The sequence below is a fragment of the Trichechus manatus genome, unplaced genomic scaffold (assembly GCF_000243295.1).
Source record: "Trichechus manatus latirostris isolate Lorelei unplaced genomic scaffold, TriManLat1.0 scaffold00046, whole genome shotgun sequence".
In the NCBI taxonomy this organism is placed as follows: domain Eukaryota; kingdom Metazoa; phylum Chordata; class Mammalia; order Sirenia; family Trichechidae; genus Trichechus; species Trichechus manatus.
This window is the reverse complement of record NW_004443982.1, coordinates 3,914,320-3,932,531: the sequence shown is the minus strand read 5'-3', so window position 1 is coordinate 3,932,531 and position 18,212 is coordinate 3,914,320. Positions and strand designations below refer to the sequence as shown.

At 50.6% G+C, this 18,212-nt stretch overlaps 2 protein-coding genes across 4 annotated transcripts in view; both read right to left on the bottom strand.

The window, feature by feature from the left end:
• Positions 1-673: 673 nt before the first annotated feature.
• Positions 674-7,333, bottom strand: KCND1 (potassium voltage-gated channel subfamily D member 1). Its single transcript, XM_004376857.1, has 6 exons — positions 5,740-7,333; positions 2,624-2,786; positions 2,441-2,524; positions 2,254-2,352; positions 1,733-1,983; positions 674-902 (listed from the first exon to the last, which is right to left on the bottom strand). The coding sequence occupies exons 1-6, from the start codon at positions 6,858-6,860 to the stop codon at positions 674-676; spliced, it is 1,947 nt and encodes a 648-aa protein (XP_004376914.1). The 5' UTR covers positions 6,861-7,333.
• Positions 7,334-10,282: 2,949 nt separating this feature from the next.
• GRIPAP1 (GRIP1 associated protein 1) overlaps positions 10,283-18,212 on the bottom strand; it is a 22,977-nt gene continuing 15,047 nt past the window's right edge. Inside the window, exons 17-26 of one of the 3 annotated variants that reach the window (XM_004376855.2) lie at positions 17,833-17,946; positions 16,796-16,873; positions 16,599-16,694; positions 16,435-16,491; positions 16,232-16,331; positions 14,454-14,584; positions 13,151-13,273; positions 12,928-13,021; positions 11,913-12,067; positions 10,283-10,826 (exon numbers count right to left, since the gene is read on the bottom strand). In XM_004376855.2, coding sequence (XP_004376912.1) covers positions 10,734-10,826; positions 11,913-12,067; positions 12,928-13,021; positions 13,151-13,273; positions 14,454-14,584; positions 16,232-16,331; positions 16,435-16,491; positions 16,599-16,694; positions 16,796-16,873; positions 17,833-17,946 — 1,041 coding nt within the window. In that variant the 3' untranslated portion in view covers positions 10,283-10,733. The remainder of the gene's footprint in view (positions 10,827-11,912; positions 12,068-12,927; positions 13,022-13,150; positions 13,274-14,453; positions 14,585-16,231; positions 16,332-16,434; positions 16,492-16,598; positions 16,695-16,795; positions 16,874-17,832; positions 17,947-18,212) is intronic. The other 2 variants (XM_023731863.1, XM_023731864.1) reach the window with 2 other exon arrangements.

Sequence of the window (18,212 nt, the reverse complement as noted above, 5' to 3'; positions counted from 1 at the left end):
ATAATGTCAGGGCAGCATCTGCTATTGCTAGAATTTGCTGGAGGCCTGGCAGAAGACAGGGTTGCAGGGACCCATTTCCAGCAGCTAGGGAAGGGGCTGGTGGTGTTTGTGCTATCTGTCTATGTTGGGAGGGGCAGCTTGACCCCTCAGCCAAGGCCTGGGGGTGGCAGGTCACTGCTGAGGCCACAGCCCATGGAAGCCTGTGGTTGCATTCCAAGCTTCAGAGTCTGGGAGTTGTTGGACCTGAGATCAGAGGTGAGGGTTCTCTTCTCTGAAGTCCCAAACCTCCACAGCCAAGCCAGAGAGATGAAGAAATCTTAGTTCTCCTTCTCAGGCCAGAGCTCAAGTATCAGATGGGAGCTTTACCCACCTCTGAGGGCCCGAGAGAAGGAGCATGCAGGATGCCAGCTCGGGGAGAGGGGCCAAGGAGGTGGGGGGTCTGTGGAAGCCCAGAACTTCAGCTCCCACCAGGAAAATCATCTGGGGTGGATAAGTTTCCCATTCCCTGGCTACTTCCCCACCAGGTGGGCCATTCCATGAAACTCCATTGCATAGTTCTTGGTGGGGGGCAGAAGGGGTCCCCAGGCCTTCCCCTCTCTGCTTCCCCAAAATATGGCTTTGGAAAGGAGTCCCCAGGAATTGAGAGGGCCCTCTGGAAGAGTAGGCCCACCCCTCACAGGGAAGAGATCTTGACAGTCTCAGGGAGGAGGCAAGGGGTACCCAGGTTGGAGTTCCTGAGGGTGCTGCTGGCCCTGCCACTGCTGCCATCAGGGGAGGAAGGTTGACTCTCATCTGGGGTGTTGGCAGGAGGAGTAGGGATACTAATAATGGCGGCCACGAAGTCCTGGCTGTCGCAGTTCAGGTCAAGGCTGTCATGGGGCTTGGCATTGAGGCTTGAGCGACTGTGGACAAGGGTGGGAAAGATGGAAGGCTCTTAAAAAGTCATCTTAATACTTGCCGCAGCAATCATGAGATCTATTGAGCACCCACTGGGTCCCTGGCACCATGCTAAGTGCATCGTCTCCTGCATCCTTTATTATGGTGGTGGAGAGTGTGGGTTCTGGAGTCATTAGGTCCCAGGCATTGTTCTGAATACTTTGTATCATTTATTATCTCACAACAACCCTATGAGGTAGGAAATACTGTTGTTTCCATGCTATCTATAGATGAGAGACAAGAGGTTGAAAGTGACTGAAGTGCAGACACACTCCTGCCTTTGAGCCTTTGCACAGACTGTTCCCTCTGCCTGTAAAGTTATTCCTCTAGATATACTCATAGCTCACTCCCTCCTCTCCTTCAGGTCTCAGCTCAGATGTCACCTCAGTAAAGCCTTCCCTGACCACACTATTCAAAGTGCACCACCCCCTGCTCTGCACTCTGTATCCCTCATCCCTAATTTGTTTTTCTCCTTGGTACTTACAGATGTTTAACATATTTTACATAATCTGTGTATTTGTTTGTTTGTTTACCTATCTCCTCCCATTAAAATATAAGTTCCAGAAGGAAAGAGTTTTCTGTCTGTTCTGTTCACTGCTATATCCCAAGTGCCTAAAACTGTACCCGGCATACAAGAGGTGCTCAATAAGTGTTTGTTGGAAGAACAAGGAGTTAAGACAAAGGAAGCCCAAACTCCTGGCATGGAGGAGTTTGGGTTCAAGCTTGACTTCTCAGACCCACTGGTCCAAGCTCTGAGCTTCCCCAGGTATGGCCAGCAGGTGGGAAGAATGCTTACCTCTGAGGGGCAGGGCTCCTCTGGAGCCCAGCCAGTGTGTCCAACTCCTGCATGCTACCACGGCTGACTGAGGCAGTGGAGTTGGCAAGGCGGATGGCACGGCGCTTGGCCCTGCGGGGGCAGCAAGAAGATAGCAGATTGCTGGTCCCCACTGGCTGGGAGGACACGGAGGTGCTGCGGATTGTGCGGCCACCCAGTGAGACAGCTCCCAGGGCCTCGCTGAAGGTCAGCTCATCTGTGAACTCGTGGCACTGTGGGCAGAAGGGAGACAAAGTCATAGGGCACACCACGAGAGCTGACCCCACCCCCAGGGCTTCGCTCAGGCTGTTCCCTCCTCTCTGGAAGTCTCTCTCTTCCCTTCCCTTGCCCATCCTTCAAGGCTCAACTCTGTTGTGGCTTCTTCCAGGAAGCCCTGTGTGATTTCCACAATTAGTAGTGAGCCTCCCATCCCAGGGAGGGAGCTGGCTTGGCAGCAGAGGGAACCCCTTCACTCTGCCATGCCTCCTCCCATTAGGCCTCACCGTTGTCTTCTCTAGACAATGCAGCAAGTGGTGATGTTGCTGCTCGAAAGCTGAACGGTTCCTGACACACAGCGCCTGTTCCTCCCCACTGCCACTGTCCTGGAGTGGGCGGAGCAGAGAGATAAGGTCAGCACCTTCCTCCTACCTATCATTGCTCACCTTTCCCCAAATCAGGGCCCCTACCTACCTCAAGGCCCCCGTTCTGCTTGTACTGCAGGAAGGCGTTGGTGGTGCCACTCTTTGCCAACCGTATCCTTGCCAAGCGCACCTTCTACAGAGAGAGGAGATAAAGGGTCAAGGGGGTAAACATAAGTGTGGACTGGCTTGGGATGGGGAGAATAGGAAGTGCTCAGATGGAAGGTGCAGTTACCTGCTGTGCTCTGCGCTTGTCAGCACGTTGGTTCTGGTGGTAGATGCGGCTAAAGTTGGACACAATAACTGGCACAGGCAGAGCAATAACCAAGACGCCACTGAGTGAGCAGATGGATCCAAAAATCTTGCCAGCGATGGTGCTGGGCACCATGTCTCCATAACTGGGGCAGGAGGAGATAGGCCACAGTTAGGAAAAGTATCTGCCCACCTCTCAGTCTCCCACACCACCCCAGCAACCCTGACTCACTCTGCCACTCTGGTTGGTCATTCAAACTCTGACCCTCAGTTTGTTGCTCTGCAAAATGTGGGGAATGACCCCTCTGGCCACCAGTGGGGGTCAAATGAGAAATGGGCCTGGCCCTCAGCCCCTACCATCTGCTGCCCCATCCGAGCTGAGCACTAGGTATCTGAGTCAGCTGGAAATCTATTAATACCTAGCATAGGGGAGAATGAGGAAGTCACAGCCAGTAAATATAGCCTCCTGGGGAGAGATCCTCACCACCACAGGCCAGCTGAGGGGGCTCCGAGTCCCGGGAGGAGTGCTCTGTTGGTTTTGCCCGCCTCTATCTTACATTCTCTAGTCATGACTCCTTCTTATTTCCCCAGGGAAGCCTTGAAACTGTCCTCATATGAAAAAATAAGGGGAAGTCTTAAAACTCTCTCCCTTTCTCTACATGCCCCCATGAAGATGGAGCACAGCCAACCTCACCAACTTGTTTCATAGCTGGGGAAACTGAGGCTCAGGAAGGTTCCATAGCTGACTTGCCCAAGATCACACAGCATACTTTTATTCTGGCCACAGGAACAACTAGAACTCGTCTGCAGAAACACAGGTTCTGCAGTCTTTCAGCCTCTAGGCCTTTCCTCAGGCTGTGCCCTCCCCCTAGGATGGTCCTTCCTGATTTATTTATTTTGACTCATTTTGAGCATTCAGAACTCTACTCAAAAATCTCTCCATGAGCCATCTCATAACATGGATGAAACTGGAGGACATTATGCTGAGTGAAATAAGTCAATCACAAAAGGACAAATATTGTATGAGACCTCTATTATAAAAACCCATGAAAAAATTCACATACAAAATGTAACAATTTTTGTTGGTTACCAGGGATGGGAGGGGGGGAATACTAAATAGGCAATAGATAAGTGGTATCTTGGGTGAAGGGTGAGACAGTATACAATACAGGGGAAACTAGCACAACTTGTACAAGGAAAGGTCATGGAAGCCCCATAGACACATCCAAACTCCCTGAGGGACTGAATTGCTGGGCGGAGGGCTCTGGGGACCATGGTCTCGGGGAACATCTAGCTCAATTGGCATGACACAGCTTATAAAGACAATGCTCTACATTCTACCTTGGTGAGTAGTGTCTAGGGTCTTAAAAGCCTGTGAGCGGCCATCTAAGATACTCCACTGGTCTCATTCCTTCGGGAGCAAGGGAGAATGAAGAGAACAGGATACAAGGAAAAGATTCGTCTGAAGGACTAATTGTCCACAGCTACCAAGGCCTCCACTGGACTGAGTCCAGTACAGCTAGATGGTGCCCAGCTACCACCACTGACTGCTCTGACCAGGATCACAACAGAGGGTTCTGGACAGAGCTGGAGAAGGATGTAGAGCATAATTCTAACACACACAAAAAAAGACCAGATTTACTGGCCTAAAGGAGACGGGAGAAACCCCGAGAGTATGGCCCCCGGACACCCTTTTAGCTCAGTGGTGAAGTTATCTCCGAGGTTCACCATTCAGCCTGGGAGTGGACAGCCCCGTAAAACCAAATGAGACTAACGAGCTACAGGAGTCCAGTGACAAGGGCCAGAAGGCAGAAGGGGACAAGGAAGCTGGTGATAGGGAACCAAGGTTGAGTAAGGATATTGTTGATGTGTTGTGAGATTGTTAACCATTGTCATAGGGCAACATGTGTAGTAACTGTTAAATGAGAAACTATTTTGTTCTGTAAGCCTTCATCTTAAGTGAGAATAACAGCACAATTGGAAGAGTGTAGTCAATGTCACTGAACTGTGCATGTAGAAATTTTTGAAATGGTGTCTCTTTGGCTATGTGTATTTTCACCAAAAAAAAAAAAAAAAGGTTGAGAAGTTAGAGGGTTGACATGTTGTGGGGTTGTTAACCAATGTCATAAAACAATATGTGTACTACTGTTTCATGAGAAACTACTTGTTCTGTAAGCCTTCACCTGAAGTACAATAAAAAAAAATCTCTCCAGCTTGACTCTGTGATGTGTCATCCCACACTGTGTCCTTAACTGTGAGACATGGACAGCTGTCCATTCTGACAGGGTTGTTGTGAGGAATGAATAAGGTAAAAGGAGTCAAAACACCCAGTTCCAATCCACTGTCAGGGCTCCATATTGGTTTGTCCATCCTGAAACTCCAACCAGAATTCATTTCTACTCCTTAGAAACCCCAAATCCATTTTTCTGTATCTCTGTTAAGGCACTGAGCAAGCTCATTCCTTCATTCATTCAACAAATGCTGAGCGCCACCTGTATACCTAATCCCAGTGATAGAAGCTCAGAGAAGGATCAGGCACAATATCTGCCCTAGACAATGTCTTTAAGAACTCCATGAGTTTGGTGATCCCATTTGTCACTTTTATCCCAACTCTGTTTCCTCTAAGGGATTGAGAGTAAAAAAAAATATAATGCTGAAAATATCCTGTTCTGGGGAACATCAAGGAATCACAAAGCCACAGAGGTAGTGCCCACACAGCAGACAATCCTAGAGGGCTGGGAGACATGAGTACTCGAAACAGAAAAAGATAACTTTCGCAATTGTAGTGTCATTGAATCCTCTCTAGATGATGAAGGGATCATCATTTCTCATTTTACACAGCGCAAAACTGAGGCCCAGAGGAAAGAAAACGTCAACAGAAATGACAGTCCTTGAAATACAAGTCTTCTGACCTGGAAATTCAAGGCATTATCAAGAGCTGGGAGGGATTTGGAGATTATTAAGTCAACTCCCTCATTTTTTACAGATGAGCAAACTGAAGCTCAAAAAGAGAGAAGATCATTCATCTAACCTTAATTTTTCAGAAAGGGTGAGTGTAACTGACCAACGGGCAGCTCCCTACACAGGGTCTGCACTCACCCAAGCGTGGTCATGGTGACAATGGTATACCAGAAGGCTGCAGGGATGCTCGTAAAGTTGGTCTTGTTTGTGCCTTTCTCAGCGTAGAACATGACAGTGGCGAAGATGATGATGGCCATGGTGAGGGAAAAGAGGAGAAAGCCCAGCTCAGAGGCACAGCTCTTGAGGGTGTAGCCCAGAATCCGAAGGCCCTGTGAGTGCCGGGAGAACTTGAAGATGCGGAACACCCGAAACACACGAAGGGTGACGAAGGCGCCAGAGACGTCCTCGTTCTTGGGCACGAAAAGCCCAATGTAGTAGGGTAGAATGGCCACCACGTCAATGAGGCTCATGACACTACGCAGGAAACGACAACGGCTGGGGGCGGCAAACAGCCGTAGGAGGTATTCGCCCGTGAATATGAGCACACAAGCTGTGTCCATGCAGAAAAAGGCCAGTGGGAAGCGGTCACCACATGGCTGCTCCCTCGAGGGCCGCCGTGCAGGGCCCCGGCATGGGATGGTCTCCACCACGTTGGCAATGACCGACACAGCGATGAAAAAGCCGGTCACGTAGTAGAAAACCAGGGCCGCGGTGCTCGTGTGAGGGTTCTCGAAGGCCCGCCAGAGCCGCTGCCGCAGGGAGCTGCCCACCTGCAGGGCTGGGCCGTCCGCAGCCTGCTCAGCCTCCTCGTCTTCCACCAGGCGCTCAGCATTCTCCTTCTTACGGTCCCGGTACTCTTCAAGGCAGCAGTCGCCGACAAGCTCAGGTACCAGGCCATAGAAAGCCAGCTCTTCATCAAAGGCCTGGATGCACTCCTGCCGCGGGCAGTGCAGTCGCCCGGTGCGGTAGAAGTTCAGCACGTGCCGGAACATGTCTGGGTCTCGGTCGAAGAAGTACTCGCCAGAGTCAGCATCGTAGAAGAACTCCTTCTCCGAACTGCCCAGCAAAGTGTCTGGGTAGCGGTCCAGCGTGTTCTTCCAGGTCTCAAAGCGCCGCCCGCTCACATTCACCACCAGAACCTCATCCCCTCGGGAGGCCTTCACTCCCGGCGCTGGGGGCAGGGGCTGCTGGGCCAGGGGCAGCCAGCCCACCGCCGCCGCGCGGGCGAAAGGTAGCCACGTGGCCACGCCTGCCGCCATTCTGCTGCTCCCCAGGCCCACCGAGACTTGGGGGTGTGTGTGTGGCGTTTAGGACAATGTGGCTGTCTCCAGGATGATGGGGGGCTTGGAGAGGCCCTGAGCCACCCGGACAAGGAAACTGGGGATGTCTAGAGAGGCCAAGAGGAAGGAGGAGGAGGAACTAGAGAGATGGGCAAGGACTTGGGGAGCATTTATGACGAAACTGAGGGATGTCTTCAGGGACTGAGAAGGGGCTAGGGGTCATGGAGAGGAGCAGAAAAGAGGTTTCCACCAAGAAGGGCCTGATGGAGTGTCTAGAGAGACTTAAAGTATTCTAGAGGGGTCAGCAAGTGCCTGAGTAATGTCTGAAGCTGTCTAGAGAGGCCAAGAACCACCTGGGAACTTCCACATTCTCAAGAGTTCTGGAGGAAGGAAAAAGGGGCTGGAGACCCTTAGTGGGGTTGGAGAGAGGGTTGGGGCATCCAGATGGGTAGAGCTGGGACCAGAGGTGTTTGAAAGAGCTGAGAATGTCTGGGTGGGGTGAAGGGTTCTAAAGAGTTCAAGAAAGATGAGGCGGGTTGTCCATACCCTTGAGGCTTCTGGGGAAAAGATAAAGGGGTTGGAGCTCCCTGGTGGATCTGAAAAGGGGGCTGGTGTATCTAGAGGGGCGGCTATAGAGCCAGGAGGTTGTAAAGAGGCTGAGAGGTGTCTTGGGAGTGCCTAGAGCTGCTAAGAATAGCCTGGTGGGGGCGGGGGGTGTCTACACTCCACTGGAGTTCTGGGGAAAGGAGAGGCTGGGACTTCCTAGTGGGGCTGGAGAGGGGAGTGGGGTATCTAGAGGGGTAAATATGGGGCTGGGTTATTTTTTAAGGAGTCTGAGAGGTAGCTGGGGGGTCTCTAGAGGAGCTGAGAAAGCCCCGTCCATACTCTCAAGAGTTCTGGGGGGAGGAAAGAGGGGCCTGGGGAACCAGAGGGGCTGGGACTCAATTGGAAGGAAGTTGGGCACAGCCCCAGAGTACCAAGGGGATCTAAAAAGACTAAGAGGAAGGAGGGGTCCCCCCAAAGAGGGCTGGAGAGGGGGCAGAATGTTGAAAGGGAGTTGGGTGTGTCTCTAGGGAGGGGTGCTGCTGGACAGGAGGCTGGCTGGCAGGGGAGGCTCTGATAAGGCTAGGTCCCACCGGTTGGGGGCAGGTCTGGGGAAACCACACCCCAAGGGGCTGGCGATGTGTGCTGGGCAGCAGCAATAGCAGCGGCAGGAGGAGGAGGAGGAGGAGAAAGAAGCAACCACAGCCAGGCCTAGGAGAGAAGGCGGCTCGACAGGGGTAGGGGGCTAGGTCCCTGGAAGGAGGCTCTGGAAGGGCAAGGCCCAGCGGGATCTCTGGTGACTGTCCCAGGATGGGCTAGGGTGTGGGGCCTGGACCAGGGAAGGACAAGGACAGTGCTATTGGTGGCCCCCTCCCCCTCCCCATGGGGCCGTCCTCACCTGTGTCCCCGCTGCAGCAGCAGCAACAGCGGTGCGGCTGGGGGTACTGAGCACCGGAGCTCCTGGCCCCCTCTGCAGAGCTGCCAGAGTTCTCCTCCTCCTCTGGCTCTCTCTCCCTGCCCCTCCGGGCTTGCCGGGAGATGGAGAGAGGCAGGGGAGGGGCCTTGTGGCTTTCAGAGCCCCCTCCTCTAGGACAGCCTGAGAGGGACCCTGGGGAGACTCCGCCTCCTACAAAGCTGGTTGGGCCTCAGTCGTCATCTGGAAAATGGGGGTGGCGGGGAGTTTTGCCAGTTCTCCCCACCTCCTTCCTGGACTCCCCCCTCTTCCTGCCCAAGTCCTACCCCCTCTGCCCCAAGGGGCCCCCACCTCCACCCGCCTGAATCAGCAGCACTTAGCAGATCCGATCGATTGGGAGGCGTCTGTTAATGGCCCCAGAGAGGAGTGCCACGGGGAATGATGCAGCGCTGTGTCCCCTCCCTGCCCCCCAGGAAGGAGAAGGGCTGGAATAGCCGAAGGTTGGGGGTGGGTGTTGGTGAGGGGCGTTTCTCTGGGTGGCCAGGCTTCCATAGCTGCTGCCTGAGGGGGGGTATGGGTTAGAGCCCCAGCTCTAACAAGACAACTGTAGAACTGGAACAAAAGTCTTCCTCTGTCTTCTGTTGTGAAGTAGGGGGTGAGGGGAGTGCAGATGGGGAAATCCAGGTCTCACTCCCAAACCAGGTTGTCCCAGGCAGGGCCCACTCCTAGGGGCAGTCTCCCTTATCTGTCCACATCCAGCAGCCTCAGATCACACCTCCTTCCCTAGAGGGCTCTCCTCCTGGGTGGCAGGAACACTGGGTACGGAGTGCCTTGGGTAGGCCTGGGTGGGCTCAAACCCCAGCTTTGCCACTGACTCGCTGTGTCCTTGAGCAAGTGACTTGCATTGTTTCTTCAGTTATCAGGTGGAGAGAGTTATACCAACTTGACAGTGTTGCTGGGAGCATTAAATAAAATGATATGAAAGGGGATGACACAGGGCATGGCACAGAGGGTTCCTAATCTTTAGTAATTAAAGGTGTGTGGTGATGGAGCAGTAAGGCCAATTTTAGCCATTCGATTGATTTACCCACTAGTGTAATCCTCCATTTGCTCACTCACCATACCCCTCATTTGTCCATTTCTCCATCCCTCCACCTACCCATTCTCTCACTCAACCAATCAATTACTCTACCCATCCCTCCACTCACACATTTGTCCATTTAGCTATAAATCCACCCACCTGCTTACTCATTCATTTGCATATTCACCCCATCCACCTAACCCCTCACCAACATATCCTTATGTATCCATCCTCCACCCATCTACTCAACCCATCCATCTACTCATCTGTCCATTTATTCATCCATATCTCCACCGATCATTCATTCACCCACATTTTCCCCTTCCCATTCATTAGCTTATCCATCTATCTGCACACTCATCCATCCACACACTCTTCTACCCATCCATCTGTCCATTTATTCCTGACCTGTCCATAAATCCATCCGCCTGCCTACTTAATTCATCCATCTGTCCATTTACATCCCCACCTGTCCATCATTTACTTATCCACCTACTGATCAATCTACCCATTTATTCATCCAACCACCTATCTATCCATCTGCTCATTTATTCCCCAATCTATCCATCATCAGTTCATACAACCTTCCACTTATCAGTCCATCCAACCACTTATCCATCCACCCATTTGTCCATTCATCCATAACCACATTCCCATACACATCCACCCACATATCTGCAGATATTTCTGCTCCATTTAGTTTGAGGGGCTGGTCAATAGTAACTGGAAACAGGCTGGGTGAGGGTGGGAGAAGGAGAGTAAAGTTGTAGCCAGAAACCACCCTCCCCATTCCAACTGAATGACCCTCCACCCTAGCCCACCCCCAGCACATCCCTCCTTGTTGGAAAGAACGAGACCACAGAGTCAGTGGGTGGGCCCATCTGGCCACATGGTATTTTGGCTGCACAGCCTTTACACATACACACACATATGTTGCTAAAACACAGAACATGGACCACATCCCCACCCAACATCCCCAATCCCAAATGCAGAGTAGCCAGGCTTCCAGACATAAATTAAAAACGAAAAAAAAATTGGTCTGTGGGAGGGAGAGCTCATGCAGAGATGAAGGCAGAGGTCCCTGGGAGCCAGGGCCAAGAAGAAATCCCTGCCCCTCCCCTCAGGATCCTCACCCCCAGGGGCCTCTGCCCTAAGACAGGGTCACTAACACCAGCCATGAGGCCTCCAACTCCTTTAATGTTCAGTTTCCCAACCTATTCATTTTTGGCTCAGGCCTCCATTTTCCCATCACAGCCCAAGGTAATGGAGTCTTGGGGAGTAGGGAGCGGAGGGAGTGAGTGTAGCCTGTAGGTCTTTAGCTGGCCTCTCTAGGCTCTAGGTCTGGATCAGGAGACCCCACGCACTCCTTGCTGAGCCGCACAATTTCCTGGGACAGAACCTCCATGTCCTAAGAAACAAACGAGCCATCAGGGGCCAGAGAAGGGGCAGGTGTAGCTCCCTCACTAAACCTGGGGTGTCACCTGTGATTTCCTTCTCACCTCATTAATCAATGCCCAACTATGTCTGGCCTGGGATGGGAAAGTACTTAGAGAAGCTCATAAAGCCCCCAGCAGTAGGCTGGGCTCAGAAAAGTTATGTCGGGGGAGTTTTTGCTTAGGAGGCATTGAGTTTATGTTAATGGTGGTGGAATGACTTGGAAAAGGATAGCAAGAATGGCTGTACAATTTGAAGAATGTAATCAATGTCACTGAATCGTACATGTAGAAATTGTTGAGATGGCATGTTTTGTTGTATACATTTTCACCACAATAAAATAAAATAAAATAAAAAGAAGAGGTATGTCTGGATGTGGGAAGCCTCTGGAGCTACAGATATGGCAGTGGATCATCTGTTGTGGCATGGTGCTGCTGGAGGATACAACCCTCATCCTCACTACCGTGTCTTCTACTAAATGGTGAGCTTGCTTCTAAAAGGCAAGGACTGGGTCTGACTTCTTTCGGACTCCCCCAGAGAAGGAGGAAACATTTGAGTGGCAGGATGGGCAAGTAGATACGTAGGATGATGGGGGAACTCATGGTAGGTAAATGAGGAGGATAGATAGAGGACAAAAGGTAGGCAGACAGGTCACTGGGTGGATGGGTGAAAGGTAAGGCAAGGAGTGATTGATGACTAGATAAGAAAGAGAAAGAAATACATCAGGAAATGTATGGAAAGACACAGGGTAGGTGATTAGATAGGTAGGTGGGCAGACTGGTAAATAGTAGGGTGGGCAGATGGACATATGGGCAAATGTCCATATGAATGAGTGGATGGAAGGACAGAGGGAAGAGTGAAAGACAAAACTGATGAGTAAGTTGATAGGAGGATGGGAAGATGAGAGGACGAAGGAGAGGTCAGTGAATGAGTAGGGGGATGGAAGGGAGGACAGGACGGTGAGTGGGTGGATGGAGGGGGGTACTGGTAGATGAACCAGTGTAGGTGAGCAGGCAGGAGGCCGGATGGACAAATGGGTAGGCTAGTAGGCTACACTTGCCTTGTGCAAGTGCATGTTCTTGGTGAGCTGCTCCTCCAGCATGTTCTGTAGCTTCTTGTTCATCTCCCGAAGGTTCTCATCTCCCGGCTTCACTAGGTCTCTTAGGACGCTGCCCAGCCCGCTGCGGTCTGTGTGGCCTGCTGCCACAGACACATCTGCAAGGGCCCAGGCTAAGAACCACCCCCTCAGCAAAGCCAGAGCAGAGATGGACAGACAGGAGAAAAGAGGGAAACAAAGAGCAGGGGAGAAAGGGGGAAGAAGCCATGTTATGTAGGAGGTGGAGGCTCTGACATGTGAAACCTGGCTTTATCAATTACTAGCTGTGTGACCCTGAGCCTCTGTGAAATAGGGATAATAACTAACTCATGGAGCTGGAACAACATATGTGACAGCATGTGAAGCACAGAGCACACAGTAAACATTCAGCACGTGTCAGTCAGTTGGTATTATTCTGATTAATAAGGAAAAAATAGGGAGAGAAAGGAAAGGTTTGAAAGAAACAAGGGGAGGGGAAGGTGGAAAGAGGAGAGAAAGCAGAAGAGGAAGAGAGGGACAAGGGGAGGAAGAAGAAGAGATAAGGACCCCAAAGGGGATACACATACAGAAAACGAAAATTTACAGAAATGGAACAATATAGAGACGGAGTAGGAACAGGGAGATAAGATGAAGGGTGGACAGAAAGGAGAGACACAGGGAGAAGACAGAAGAGGGGAGAGAGAGAAGAGGAAGATGAGATACAAGGAGAAAGAAGGACACAGAGACACAAATAGAGAACGGAGAGTGAGAGGGAGCGAAAGATAACAGAGACACGGAGAGGAGAGAGATGCCAAGATAAAGAGAGAAAGACACAGATGCAGGATGTTCCCTGTTCTCCCCCTCCACCAGTGTAGCCTTGTCAGTAACTTTGCTGAGTTCCAAGAGGCGAGAAGGAGAGAAGTCACAGCACAGAACAATAAAGAGCAGGGACAGGTGAGAAGGCTGGGCCAGGGGTGAGAGCTGGGAAGGGGGAACTGACCAATCCGGCTGTCCATGACATAGGTCTCAATGATGGCACTCTTCCGGCAGAGGTCCTCTGCCATGGAGGCACTGCTTACCTCCAGGTGCTTCACCTGCAGGATGGCCCAATCTACCTTAGACCCCTCAACTGCACATGTTCACACATGGGGAGGGGCCCAGCAGACCCCCACCAACCCCTCACGGGCACTTCATGTGGGGACAAACAGGCAGACAGCACCCACCTTTTCCTCCAGCATCCATTTCTCCTGCTGTGTCTCTGCCAGCCGCTGAAAGAGCTCAGCCACTTCCTCATCAGACAGCTCTGCTGGTCGAGGGGGCTGGGCCTGAGGGCTGCTAGACAAAGACTGCAGGAAAGAGGAGAGGGGAGGTCAGCCCCAGGCCTAGTCCCACCCACCCCCCAGATAGGAGTGATGAGCTGAGAAGGAGAACCAGACTGGGGGTGAAGTGCAGAGAGCGTGAGGCCATAGGCAAGTCTTGGCACCCTCAGAGACTTTGTCTCCCACTTTGGCTAAAGGGGGAGAGGCAAAACTACCACATCATAGCATTGTTAAGAAGATGAAGGGAGATCCTGTAGCAAATGAGATCTAACTTTCAGTTAACAGGAAAATTAGGGAAAAAAGGAACAAGCTAAATGACACCACAAGGAAGCAAGCAGGAAAATCCAAAAGGTGAGACTTGCCGCAGGACAGTGGCCTGGTGTCTTCAACAAATTGGTGTCATTAAAAAAAGGACCACCCTAGATTAAAGAGAGATTTAAGGGACATAAGACAACCAGATGCAACAAGTGCTCTGAAATTGAATGCTAGTTTTCATAAAACCAACTATAAAGGACATTTTGGGGCCAAGTAGAGAAATTTGATGAAGGTCAAAGTATTAGTTGAGATGAAAATTGGGAAGGTCGAAATCAGCTGAATAAAAGCAGATTATATATGATCTCAATTATGTTAAATAAAAAAACATATATATACATACATACACATATACATACATATATACATATACATAGAGAGACAGAGAGATCTGGAAGGGGATAAACTAAGGATTTATAGTAGTGACCTCTGGATGGCGAAAATGTGATTTTAAAATATAATTTAAAAAAACCTTTGCTCATCTGTGCTTTTTTTTAAATTTTCTACAACACACACATACTATGTATGGAATGATAAAATGTTATTTCCAAATAAAAGTGGCTGGCAAGAAAGCTGACCTGATAGATGACAATAAGTAATAATTATAAGTTGGGAAAAGGGATCTCATATATGGATGGTGCACATACTATGAGCCACATACTTTGTGGCATCAGGAAAGGTGGAATTAGCCCACAGAGGATGAAACGGGGAGAGTCAGAGAGAGAATGATTTGCATTAAGCAATCTGAATCCAAGCTGTGGAGCTCGGGGAGAACTTGACAAGACAATGTGTGTGTTGGGCCCAGAGCAGGAGGTGGTTGCAGATGGGGGAGAAAGGAAAGTCCCAGAATTTGGGTAGGAGAATCTGGGGCTGTAGGCTCTTTCTTGCCCCTTACCCTAGCTGGAACGGCTGAGCTCTCCTTCTCCCGCAAGATCTCACGGTAGCTGAAGGAGGAGACACTACTGCTGTCCCCCGTCTGGGTCCGGCTTGGTGAGTTCATCTCTGAGAGAACCAGCTCCTCGAGGCCTGGGCAGTGAGGGAACAGAAACCTGAGCCCCAATCCCCCAGGGTTCCAGGGCAGTGACAGGAAGAAAGAAGCAGAAATAGATTTGACAGAGATGGAAAGAGACAGAGATACTCGGGCATGGGGAAAGGCAGAGGTAGACAATAGGACAGGGAGAGACAGAAACAGAAAAAGCAACTGCCTCCCTAGGCAAACACACACAACAGAAGAAAGACAAAGTCAAAGAGACTGGGAGAAAGAAATGTGGATTCACACAGGCATGAAGTGGCATATGCACTAAGAGCAAGGGTACAGAGAAAGGAAAACAGACAGCTGGAGAGGGCAGAGATGCACACCCACGTGTAGAGAGCAAAACCCAGACAGACAGAGAAGACGGAGCAGATGGTAGAGACAAAGAGAGACCCTGCAGAAAGACAGGAGTCAGAGCAGAGACAGAGAAAAAAGATGGAGACGGACTCTCATAACCATGTACCTAAACCTGAATGTTATCTAATAGACAAGGAGAGTATATGGTACACAATTCTAATCTGTTTGGTGATTCTTACACTCATCTGTAACAAAACAGAAACAAAAAAAATCCTCCTATATAAAGAGAGGTTACTTTAGGAGGCTGAGTGCATCAGAGAGAAATTGATTTGGTGATACATTCGTTTTGCCACGTAACTTAAAAGCACGGGCACTGAGCTTGCACTGCTGCTCTTGTGGCTGGTTCTGGGTGTCAGGGAGAGGGCTGAGACCACACCTCAAGGGGTCTCCAGCAAGGCAGAGTGGTTGAGTGGGGTCCCATAGGTGCCCTGAGTTGGGGGACAAAGGGGCAAGTTTTCTCTGAATCTGTGACATAAGAGATGTACCAGAGTCATCACTGTATTTTATTTATTCATTTAAATGTATTTCTAGGCTATCTCCTAAAAAAAAGGCCAAAGCAACTCAAGGTCTTTTTTTTGTGCATCCTCTGCCTTAAGCGGCAGAAGAAACAGAGATTGGATTAGCTGTATAATTAAAACACCACAGTGTTGCTGCCTACTTCTAAGTCTGTCTCTTTAGCTAAACTGGGAGGTCCTAGGGGGCAGGGATCCTGGGAGCTTCCTACCAGGGGCCCTGGACTTGAGTGAGGGGGCTCAGTCCATATTTAGAGAATAAGAGAATGGATACTATTGATTTGGAAACACTAAGTGAGGTGCAAGAATATGTATGAAGGGGTAGGGGGGAGACAGACAAAAGACAGAAAGAGAGAAAAGAAACAGAGATACAAAGAGATAAAGAGACAGCAAGAAGAAAGAGAGGGAGGAAAAAAGGAAAGAACCAGAGAAAGACAGAGGGAAGCAGATACAGAAGAAAGAGACTGCAAGACAGAGAGACAGGAGATACAGAGAAAGACAACAAAATGAAACAGAGAAAGAGAGAGACAGAGAAGAGACACAGCACAAAGGATAGAGACAGAGACACAGAAAGAAACAGATAATGCACAGACAGAAACAGAAGAAAGAGACAGACGCAGAGAAAGGGTAAAAGATAGACTGAGTTCAAGAGGGCTAGAAGACGCAGGAGAGAAAGAAGTATAGGTGGAGCAAGGTGCAGGAAGGACCTCCGGCCTTCAGGCCCAAGTCCAGCCTCCTCTGTGCCTCCCAGTGCCTGTTCTGGTCCCTCACCTGAGCGGCTCTTGCTGTTGGTGAGGATGTCCTGCAGCCGCTCCTGCAGCTTGTCTGCCCGTTTCCGCTCCAGGTGCAGCTGCCGCTTGAGGTCCTTGAGCTATGGGGGACCAGGGAGACAGGTGGGGGATGAGGCCCAGTGGGCTCATAGATGGGGGCCACAGGCCAGGAGGGGGCTTTGCTTGGGCATCTCCTCATCTTACTGCAGCACTGCCCTTCTTCTCCAGGATTCGCTGCCCATCCACTGTGTCCTTCACCTCCTGCGGGATAGAAAGCCTGGCTGGTGGGTACCAGAATGGCGACATACAGTCTGCTCCCTTGCTGCCCCCTTACTGCATGCTGAGGTGGCCATGGTGGGACCACTGACCTGTTTCAGGCTGCTGATGGTTTTCAGGTGGGTGTCTCGCTCCTCCTGGGCCTGCTGGAGCTGATCCCGCACACCCTGTAGCTCCTCCTCTTTGCCCTGCAAAGCAGAGGGCAGGTCAGGCCTCAGCCTGAGAAACCTCAGCCTCCGGACTAGGGCTTGCCACCCCCTCAGAGAGAACACCATCATGCCACAGGTACCTTCAGCTCAGCAGTGTGCTGTTCCCGACACTGCTTGAGGGCATCCTCTTGTTCCTGCTGCTGCTGTTGCAGAGATTCCTATAAGATAAGTCCTAGGTCTGGTCATAGCCCCCACAAGACATTATGCCCAGTTAGGGGTGGGAGGGTTGCAGTGGGAGCCCACAGGTTTGAAGAAAAGACACTCCTGCAGGGAACACTGCATGCCCTTAGGCAGTATACAAAAGTGTCACATCTAAGGCTGTGCCATTCACATCACAGACCTAGATTTTCATTTACATTTTATTTTATTTAACAACAGTACTTACTACATCCCAGGAATGTTCTAAGGGTTTTACTTATATTAACTTATTTTATACCTAGACCCAAACCCACTGCCATTGAGTCAATTCCAACTCATAGCAACCCTACAGGACAGAGTAGAACTGCCCCACAGGGTTTCCAAGGCCATAATCTTTACAGAAGCAGACCGCCACATCTTTCTCCCTCGGAGCAGCTGGTGGGTTCGAACCGCCAACCTTGCAGTTAACAGCCAAGCACTTCAACCACTGCACCACTAGGGCTCCTTATACCTAGACAGTAGGTACTATTGTTATGCCCTTCTTATGGATGATGAAAAAGAGCCACAGAGAGGTAAGGTAACTTGCCCAAGATCATTCGGCTAATAAGTGGTCCAGCCAGGATTCACACCCAAGCAAACAACTGGCTCTACAGCCTGTACTCTTAACTGTTACATAACACTGCCTCTTATGTATTATTGTGAATTTTCCAGAAAGTGGCAATAAAAGTTTTTGTTCTAACAAAACAGTATGTTATAATAATTTTCTGACAGATGGAAGCAGAGTTTCAGGAGGAAGGGGTGCCTTTTCAAATGTGCACAAAGGCAGGGTAGCCCTGCACACCTGATGTTCTGCTGTTCCCTGACTCCCTCCAGAAGGCTTCTCAGACAGTTCCAGGGCCTGACCACTCCTACTCCACTGCCTTGGAAAGGGTACCCCTCCTCACCAGCCTCTGCTCCTCACCAGGCACCACCAACTCACCTCAGCTTCCTTCAAGCGCCGTTCAAACCAGCCCTTAGCTCCATCCATGGAGTGTACCTGAGCTTGAAGTTCTTCCACTGTCTGCTGGAGATTCTCCAGCTCCCGTGTTCGGGCCTGGGAGGGAGCAGATTGTCATGGGCCAGGCAGGCACAGGAGTGGGCACCTCACTCCCACCAACCACTGGCCCATCAGCAAAACTGTGGTCCCCACTCTGGACAGAGCTGGAGAAGGATGTAGAGCATAATTCTAACACACACAAAAAAAGACCAGATTTACTGGCCTAAAGGAGACTGGAGAAACCCCGAGAGTATGGCCCCCAGATACCCTTTTAGCTCAGTGGTGAAGTTACCTCCAAGGTTCACCGTTCAGCCTGGGAGTGG